The 10484-nt window shown below is 35.0% G+C and overlaps 1 protein-coding gene across 1 annotated transcript; it reads right to left on the bottom strand.

Annotated features, from left to right (window-relative positions):
* Positions 1 to 261: 261 nt before the first annotated feature.
* LOC103931089 (RING-H2 finger protein ATL51-like) lies at positions 262 to 1084 on the bottom strand. Its single transcript, XM_009340503.2, has one exon. The coding sequence runs from the start codon at positions 1058 to 1060 to the stop codon at positions 422 to 424; it is 639 nt and encodes a 212-aa protein (XP_009338778.2). The 5' UTR covers positions 1061 to 1084; the 3' UTR covers positions 262 to 421.
* Between the last annotated feature and the right edge of the window lie 9400 nt (positions 1085 to 10484).

Raw genomic sequence — 10484 nt, 5'->3', positions numbered from 1 at the left:
TATGGTACGGATGAACAAGAAACAAAACTTGAAGTTGACTACCTATAGAACAACTGGTAATTGCCTATCGCTGTGCAACTTTGGCAGGTTGGATTGATTGAGAGAGCAACTAGAATTCGTCGTGCAACTGGCAGGACGACTTTTACAACAATCCTATAGTCCATCGCGATAAGAGAAGAAAATGACTCCCATTTTTAGGTTTCGCCATTACGAGTGTACAATAATTATAAGATACTCAAGTTAGAGCGTCAGAAGCTAAATTGGAGTGGCAAAATCATCACACTAATATGAAACCTCCTCCATTTTTCTTCATTCACCAAAACACCCGCTAATTTGAGCAAGTCTAACTAGATACACTCTTTTAAACAAAAGTAGTTTAAGCAACTCAAAAATAAAAGCCATCAATCCATGACTCCAAAGATCAAGTACTCATACTATGAACCGCGCCGAAATTTGGCATCAATATCACAACATGTTGTGGTGAAGGCAAAGTATTCTGCAGAGGAGGAGTCACAACATCTTGCGGAGGAGGAACAACATGCTGCGGTGCTCGTCTAGGAATAATATCAGTTCGACAAAGAGGGCAGTTAGAGTGGGAGCTGAGCCACATGTCAATGCACCCCACATGAAACAAGTGCACACATTCCGGCAGTACACGGATGTTCTCACCGTCGGTAAATTCACACAAACAAACGGCGCAGGTTCCTTCTCTGCATTCCTTGGTGTACTTGAAAACCGGGATCAACTGATCATAGGAGGGCGAGTTAACGCTGCGTGCAGTTGTTGATCTGAGGTTTTGGTTGATGTGATGCCCTTGAAGACGCTGTTCATGTTCATTTTGTGTTTGTTCTTGTTGTATGTTGTTTTCTACGCGCATTTGGCTGCAACAAATGTGGTTGACAAGGCATTGGTACGTCGCGACGATTATGGCTCCAGCTGCAACGCCAATTAGGCCGATGAGTTCAGGGCTGAGTTTGAATCCATGATGCTGCCCGCCGTCGTCCATGGTGGGGAGATAAGAGGTAGAGATGGTGGGAGATGGAGGGGAGGATTTGGGCATGTTAAAATTGGCTTCGTTTTATAGGTGATCTGGAGAGGTTTGAGATTTTGTCTTGTGACATTGTGACAAAATAATGGCTTTAAAATATGCTTTGTTTAAACGTAGGTGTTACGGATAAAAAGAAAACGACTTTGTTACAAGCTGTATTTAGGAATAAGATAATAGGATTAATTTACGTAAGGATGGATAATAGAATTTAATCGAATATCATCCAGTTAGCAGTCCAAACACTGCGGAACTTAAGTCAACATTGTTGCTCAATAGCATATGGGTCTTATTGTGAAGAAGCCCAATCAAGTTAACTTGGCCCATCACAAACATTTAGTGACTTGATCCAGTCCAAACTCTTATAAAAGTGTAGTTTAGAAATAGGGGTGCAACACAGATAGATTGGATCAAAACTTGAGATATAAGTCATGCATGGATGATAGGTTGGAAAGTAGAAAAACTTCTCTATCATTGTTCGTATATAATCATGCATATATTTCTCTCATTACATGCACTGGCGGAGCAATGAAAGGACTACAATGGTTTCAGGCCTATCCTGACCTTTTATTTTTTTTTTTTCAAGTTCAAAAAATTAATACCATGCTATGCTTTGAGTTTTTTTTCGTAGGCTCAGGGCTCTGGTGGAGTTCAGGAGGCTGGCAACCATGGAGCTTTGAGGAGGATAGCGAGAAAGAGGAGGTTGAGAGACTTGGGGTTCATTTTTTACCCTTGTTTTATTCCTTGAAGCTTTCTCTAAGGTTTTACACAATTATTTTTTATTATATTATTTAGGAAAATGATTCTTTCACATATTTTTCTCTCATTCTACACATTTTTATATATTAATGTTTGTAAATACTATTCTCATTTATTCAATTTAACAGTTAGAATGAATATAGTGTAGAAGGAGAAAAAGAAGTATGGAAATCACATTCCAAAATTTATGACTCCCTCACTTATTTTGTGGGCGTAATATCGCAAGTTTAGGTCTAGATTTGTGGATACTCATCATTCAAAACCTAAACGAAAGTTAGTCGAAGCAAGATATGCTTAAATTTTTAAAAATAAGAAAAGCGTGTTGGCCCCCTCCTGGACCATAATTCTTGTTCCTCCACTGATCACATAATTTCAGTAATGAGAAAGATAGGTAGATGATTGTCTACACCTATTACACCTGAAAAGATAAGTAAATGATTGTGTACACATGTTACACTCGAAATTTTCTTTGTTAAGAGGAGTATAAGCTGAACTTGATTGACGAAATGAAAACTAATGAAAAAGACTTGAAAACTTTGAGTTTTAACCAACATGACAAAAAGTTGTTGTAAGTGAATAGTATCAGAAGTGATTTTTTAGAGTAAAAATATCATTAACGTTAAAAATGAACAGTACCAGAAATGGTTCGTTAAGACTTCCAATGACGAATTACCCTAACCCAACCGCGTTCTAAGCCCGGTGGCAAGTTTGGTCAATCCGAACATACAGTCCCATCAACTAATCCCAGAGCTAGGTGTTGGAAATTATATATTATAATATGAAATATTTAATAATTGAATGAAAAATATTATTAACCAATTTCTTAGAAAGGTTATGTTTTTTAGGTGTATTCCCTTGATAAGTAATGTATACTTACTAATAGATGAAAAGTTACATCTCTTTAATAAGTAAAAATTAGATTCTATTTAAATCCATGAAACCATTGGTATTAGATATAGAAAATTAGAGTTGATTTTTACTCTTGAGAAGTAGGGTTTCCCCACTTTGTTTCTCTCATGCTTTGTGAGTTAAATTCCGAGTCGTGTCTTGAGAGTACAGAATATACAAAGTTCGCCAGAGTCCGAATATTGAAGTGCTTTGACTTCGGATTATAGATTGTTGAATCTTGAGAGATGGACGCCTATCGAACTACAAGCACAAGAGTAGGGGCGAAATTCTATCTTTAGGACATTGCATTTATGCAAGCCTCAATCTTCAAGTTTGTTAGTTTTTCTAACTTTATCTCTAGTTGTTTATATTAATCTTGTATACTATTGATGTTGTTATTTTCTTTATGATTATTATCATTGGAATTTTTATGTTATTTTCATATTTTCTAATATTGCTCCAACAGTAGGTCGGTTGAACAATTCCAACGATGTTTATATTTTCTATTATGTTAGATGGGCCCATAGAGATTCCTTTTGATCATGGAGATTCCTTTTGATCAAGGGACATTCTTCCCCTAATTGCATATTCATTGACACCAGATGGTAGATACTAGAATTTGTGATGAGTAAAACATAGGTACCGTTTGGTACGTGGGACGGGACGAAACAGAGTGGGACAAGGCGTTCTGTCCCACGTTTGGTGCGCCTAAAACGGGTGGAACGAGCTGTTCCACGGGACAAGTTTTGGGTGAATTTTCGTTCCATCTCACCCCCCTGGAACGACTCGTTCCACATCCGTGGAACACAAAATTATAACCTCTCCATCTCATTCTTCTTCCTCCTTGTTTCCATCCGAGGGCATCTTTGCTCCCGCTCCGTTCCGTTCCGTCTTTCCTGTCCCGTCCCGTCCCGTCTGCATACCAAACGATACCATAAGGAACCGTTATTAGCATTCCAAAAATCTCAGTATACATTCTTCACAAGTATATTTTTCCTTTCTAATTATAGAAAGTTTGGAATGCTAAATAAGATTCCTGAAGTTCTAATAACAATTCTCAAAACATATAGTTGAAATAGAATCAACCTAGCTAGGCATAGGGCATACTCAAGGTCAAGGCACTGCTAATATTGCTCTCTCACATTCTCTTCATGTCACAACACCTTTCTAGCCTCCTACTTTGACCTAAAATACGTTCATAACTCAAGTTGTATCAAACCAATTTGTAGTCGCATCAACATAATTACCAACTTCCGTTGCTTATTCGTTGTTTGAAAAGCACCTCTTGTTCCCTCACATGTAATTCTTTCGAAAACAGTTCAAAAAGTAAAAATAACAAATAAATAGAATAATTTGTCGTGTTTCATCTTTATTTTTTTTAATACAATAATATATTCATACTAAATAGTGGGGTATTTGGACACATAATATATCAATCATAATAATTTAGTTTGAACTCATTGTTCACAAGAGTCAATATAAGTCATCCTACTAACGAATAAGGATAAATACCACTAATCGTGATACTTAGTGATGTAAACAACAAAATTAACATTAAAATTAAGTATAAAATTAAGATGACAAGTTGGCAGATTGCTATTAGTCCAACCAAGCGCTTTTTTTTCTAATCCAATACTTCATGGATGATGATACCTATAAAGATTTGATTCCAACTAACTCTCAAAAACCAAAAGATGGTTTCAACTTGTTAGTAAGATGTTGCTTTTCCATGTAAAAAGCTCTGCACTTTTCCGTATGTGTGGAGTCGAGTAGGATCCCAAATGCCGCCAATCCTCCCTCCAGAAATCTTCACACCTCGTTTTCAACGTCTTATTATAGCCTGTACGAGTTGCCTCAATTATTGTGGTTTTTTAATTATTACACAGAATTATTTTATAAATATTTCTTTTTCCTAAGTTTTTTTTATTAATTTTTCTTGTTTGTTTTATGTATTTTTTTGTTTGGATCTGCAACACGTGTCGGAATATCATGGAACGGCTTTGATCTGCATATACCTCTTGCTTTTCAGGTTTCCACTTCACGTGTTACTTGTCGTTGCCGACAACACATATAGGCCGCCGACGTTGCTGATGTTGCAACTTAAATGCTCCACAACTCCTCCAGTCATCCAATTGCAAGAACAAATGGGTTGAGTTGCCTTTCACGCCAAAAATCTCCTTCATGAGTCTACAAAATGAGAGGTAATTGGGTTGAAGGCAGCTGCAAGGGCTTGCGCCCTATTTGAAGCCCAGCTAGACAGTGAGGGCCCCTTACTAGAGATGGGCAAAATACTCATGTATTTTGGTAACCGCGATTACCTGTCTATTTAAAGTTCACGGTTACGGTTATGGGTAACCGTTTAGATGAACAAACGGTTAAGAGTATAACCGTTTATCCGTGAAATTTAAATGGACGGTTATGGGCATTACCCGCGGTTATAACGGATATCCATCGGTTATGAGTATTACCCGCGGTTATAACAGGTATCCATTTACCCATTTAATTTAATATATGTAAAATTTAATAAAAAATAAATATAAAAACCCTAAATTTTCAATCTCTCCGCTGGACTAAGAGTCTCAAACGGCCCGTCCCCTGCTCATCTCTCCCTCATCGCTGCACTTTCTCTCATCTCCACCAATCTTTCAGCTACCTGCTGTAGTTCCTCAATTTATGTCACAAAAGCTCATCCAATCTTTATTTTTCAGGATTGTCTTCCTGATGTGCTTCGAGTGAACTTGATTCGGCTTCTATTCCTATTTTTTGGTCACATATCAATAGCATTGGCCGCATATCACAGTTGAAGGAAGCTAGAACTATAGTTGTTACATCTAGACCAGCTGAGGATGCATGAGACAACAAGTGTGATTCGTCATTTGTAGACATGCTGCTAAGTCGCAAACATGCCTTTACTCGATTCTGAGACCTCCGTAAGCCCATTGAAAACGTCAAACTGGAATCTACTTAGTTATTATGTCTTCGTTGACCCATACATATTACGTGTTTTGTATCCAATACTTTTCTATGTATCCCATACATGTTACATGTTTATTATGTCTAATCGTCTAAAATAGGGAAATGCATGCTAATGTACCTATAACGGTGTTTAATTGCCAGAAAACGAAAATTATGACAAATTTTTCTTTTGTAATTTTCAAGTTGTTAAAAAAACATGTAGACGGGTGAAAAAAAGGGTAAATGGGTATATTAAAAAAAAAAAAAAAAAGATAAACGGGTAAATGGGTTAATGGTTATAGTTAAATGGGTAAACGGTTATGGTTAAATGGGTACACGGTTATGGGTATGGTTAACCGTACCGTTTATAAACGGTTATGGGTATGAGTATAACCATTTATGCAATTACCCAACGGGTAAACGGTTATGCGGGTATGAATATAAACGGTTATAGGTAAATAACCGTGATTACCCGCCCGCCATAACCAGTTGCCCATCCCTACCCCTCACGTAAGGCCTAGAGTTGCTATTGTCTGTTACACTCCATGAAATGTTCACCAGCTCTCCCACTTCCCCACCCACAGGGCTCTTTGTGAGCCTTTTGATATGGATTTTTACCACTGCAAAAGTAAGGATAAAAACACTTTAAATACATGCAAGAGTACAAGGTAATTGTAGTATAGCAGCTCAAGTAAGGTCGTTCTCCACAGGGATTGAATGAGTAATTTGTATCAAACCAAATCTTAATTAATTACTTAAAACAAAGTTTTGGAAAAAATTGATTTTGTGATTTTAAATAATAAAAACGAATTTAATAGAAAATAATTAAATAAAGTGACAAAATCAAATAAACTAAAAGAAAACAATTTTTGAAAATTAAATTGTAAAAGCATAGGGTTCCGCTGTCACCTTAACAATCCTATGTAATTCTTCCAATTACTTATGAATTACACATGCATATTTTGAAGGTTAGGTTTTCTTAAAGTATGCCTACTTAGACCCCCAACATAGAGTGTATATCAAATATGCAACCCGTATGTGGTATTCAAATCAAATCTAAACATGCATGACTCATTAAGCTTTGTGAAACCTTTTGTAAAACCATACAACTCTTAAGATGTGATATTCATCTTAAGTGAACTTGCACATATTAACCACAAGAAGCCTTCGTGAATTTTAGGGACCGAGCCTTCTTCCAAAATTGCATCAAATTACTTTTATAAAGATCCTAATGGTAGCTAAGTATTAAGATAATTAGATAGTTTAAACCGGTGATTAATAATTCAAATCTGCATGCATAATATCATAAGTAAATTAAAAAGAAACTACATATTCTTGCTAAGACTCGTGGCCTCGCCCTAGCAAATGGAAATTAGTTAAGAACAATCATAAAACAAAATATTATTAAAAATAAGGATAGAAAACACCTTGAAATACAAATCGTCAAAGCCTAGCAAAGTTCTCCAAAATATTATGCATTCTTCTCCTCTCTCTCCCCCCTAAAAAACCCTAATAGCTAAAAAGTCTTATTTATATTACTACATAATTAAACTTCTTGAGAAAATATCTTCTAAAAACTAGGAAACATAATAAAATAAGATAACTAGGAAATGCATTTCTATTCTGACTTTGGGAAATTTGCTCTGCCACAAATTAGCCACGTTTTAGACTTCCAGGACTCCAAAACAGGCTCAAAATGACTTGAATTAAAGCTTGAGATCTCCCGAACATAATTACAGAAGGCCTTGAACCCAAAGATGTCAAAAAGCCCAAATAAACCCAAAACGTCACTTTGACAGTATTGCGCGCCACTCCTTTATTTCATTGCCATAAATGAACTGTTGGGTAGAAAATTATGAAACTTTGACTATGAATAAGTTGAGAGATACATGAACATCCACCCATTTGAATCACTCCAAAATCGTTTGTTTCATCATGTATTGCTCTAGAGAAAGTCGAATGTCCTACATTGGAAATATAATTCAAAGTATCAAACTTCTCACAAAATAACCAATAAAATAATACTAAGAATAGGGTAAAATATATAGTTTAAAATCGACTCATCACCTTTAATTTCAAAAAATTGTTCAGTTCAACAGTTAGGATTAATTAACTATAAAAAATTATGTAAAAAATTAAAACTTACAAATTCACACTTTAAAAATCTTACATAGTTCAACACACTTACAAATTACACGTATAAAATTACGACAATAATGATATGTGGAGTTATGACGAAGAAAACATTAAAAAAAAAAAAAATATGTTTGTGAATAGTAATCACCTTTGCCCTTGTCCTTCCTCCTTTCAAACGAATGGACTCGCACAAAAATATTTACTGTTTAGAGTGAATAGTGAGGCAACTTTATTGTCGTTGCTCTCCAATTGCTATTGCCCTCCACCAACTGGTGGAGATGCTCACAAGGTTTCTACCAACAAACATCATGATATTCCACTTCAACTTTCTTCGTACTCTTGTTAAGAAATCGTTTCATAATTATGGTGTTGTATTAAGTTTTTTCTTCTTCGTTTATTTTAGAAACTAAATCTAAAAACTGTTTGCTAATCATGTTGAAGAAATGAAATGATATAGTTTCAAAATCATATCATTTTATAAAGATTTGACTTGATTTGTATTGATTCCAAATCGAAGTCAAATTTTGAAAACTCAGAAATTCAAACATACAAGTGAAATGAACCTACTTTTTTTTTTTTTTTATTTTTTTTTTAACAAACGATATTATCTATAATAAAAGGGTGGGGGGAATGGACTAATCTTTACAATGAGCTAGCAATAATGTGGTTCAAATTTGCCTTTGACGAAAATCAAATCTAACACTTCTTACTTACAAGTAAAGATGATTAACATTAGATTGTAATGTTAAGTAACAAGAACATACTTGCTTTTAAAAATAATTAAATTAATCACTAAAAGAGCCAGGCGGTCCCATGTTCCACATTTTCCTCGTACGTGCCTGGAAGAAGGAACTCGACTCTTGACAGGTAAGTTCCACTGTTCCACGCACACTTCCACTGTACTCTCACAAACAGAAGGCACCTGAATTATACAGTAGGTGATATCTGAGGCTGGCTTTTATACAGAGTCACAGACATATGTGGCCATTATTCTGCATTTTCATGATTAAATAAAAGAAACCATTTAATTTTTTAATTTAAAGTGGAAATTATTGAAGATCCAGTTTCATTCCCCTTTGTTTGTGCCCTCAACAATTTTTCTAGGGTTTTTATGGTCTGTGTCGTGTGTTCCCATTAAACTTTGGACAAGGATTGTCTGCCCTCTCACTTCAGGTGTCATTCCGTGTCCTTCTGTTTGTGTGGTCACGGTTAAATCACGTCAATATTTTATATTACTATTCATTTTTTGTCGTATTATCTTATAAAAAATAATATAAAATGTTGACGTGGTTTAACCATGACCACACAAAACAGGAGGGTACAAAAAGATACCGAAAGTGGAAGGGTAGACAATCCTTGTCCTTAAACTTTTGAGTCGGTGCCTGCCTATAAAGTGTTTGTCCTGATGAGACTGCACTTATACTTTTCCATATTTTCCAGGAATCTGCTCATACTCATAGATCATGTAAAACTATGTGCTCCTATCATATATCCATGTTACGTTTTGTGAATCATAAGTTCTACTCAGGGCTGTTTGTTACGTGAAAATGTTGAATCACTTATATCTGAGATATTTTAAGTTCGAATCAATTGAATCACAATTTCGATACTAATTTATTCTTTCACCCTTTAGTTTAAATATATCATTATGTAAACAAAAAGTTTTGATTCATAATTTGATAAGTTATAACGCACAAAAATGTTTGGTACAAGGACATTTAATTATACAAATAAGACAAATCTTGGGGACATGAGTGGTCAGTTGATCGATTGTATTGTGCTAGCCAACTAGTTACTCGCATCCCGCAACCATTGACGAAGCTAGAAATTAACGAGAGAAGATACATAATTTTAAAGGGTCAAGGTTCAAAAAAAATGTAGACAATTAAATCTTTTTAGATAGTAGACAATATTATTGTCGTTTATAATTTATCAATACAAACAAGTTACAACTGTTGCTGGAGAGATTTCACATCATAAAAATGTCGCATAATAGGCTCATTATCAATAAATGCAAAAACATCTCTCTTGATGTAAACAATCAAACTATCACTCAACTATTGATCTCCTATTTCGTTACACAGTGGTGTTTTGATTGTATTCATAGCAAAAAATGCTCAATCTACCGAAGTGGTTGCAATTGGTAACACCAAATTCAATATAAGAAGCTTATACACTAATTTGTAGCTTCCACGCCTCCCGATCTTCACCAATTCCTTTGGAAGATTCATGGGTGTGTGAAAACATATGTTTCCAACTAATCAATCAAAAATGACAAATTGAGGAAACTGAATTGAACAATTGGAAGGAGATAGAACGGTGATGGGAGCGGGGAATTGCCGTTTCATTTTGTTTCCAAGGTTCAAAATGACTGTTGTTTTGATCCGGGTGTTAAAAAAAAGGGTAAAGTACAAAAAACTACCCCAACTATTGCGGTCATGACAGTTTCATACCTCATCTTTTAAAAATGACAATGTCATACCGCATCTTACGAATTTGTGACAATGTCATACCTCCGTCAATTTTTCTGTTAGTTTTTTGTTAAATGCTGACGTGGCAATAGACGGGGACCACTTTCTATTAAAAAATTAATAAAATATTATTAAAAACTAAAAAAAATATTAATATTTTTAAATATTAAAATCATAAATAAAAGTAAAATTATAAAAAAAAGGGTAAAGTACAAAAAACTACCTCAACT

The sequence above is a fragment of a genome, unplaced genomic scaffold (genome assembly GCF_019419815.1).
Source record: "Pyrus x bretschneideri cultivar Hongxiangsu unplaced genomic scaffold, Pyrus_bretschneideri_v1 Contig11, whole genome shotgun sequence".
In the NCBI taxonomy this organism is placed as follows: domain Eukaryota; kingdom Viridiplantae; phylum Streptophyta; class Magnoliopsida; order Rosales; family Rosaceae; genus Pyrus; species Pyrus x bretschneideri.
This window is presented reverse-complemented; position numbering and strand designations above follow the sequence as displayed.

Bases quoted from the DNA above. Each gene is read 5' to 3' on its own strand.
- LOC103931089 (XM_009340503.2), bottom strand. From the start codon at position 1,060: ATGCCCAAATCCTCCCCTCCATCTCCCACCATCTCTACCTCTTATCTC.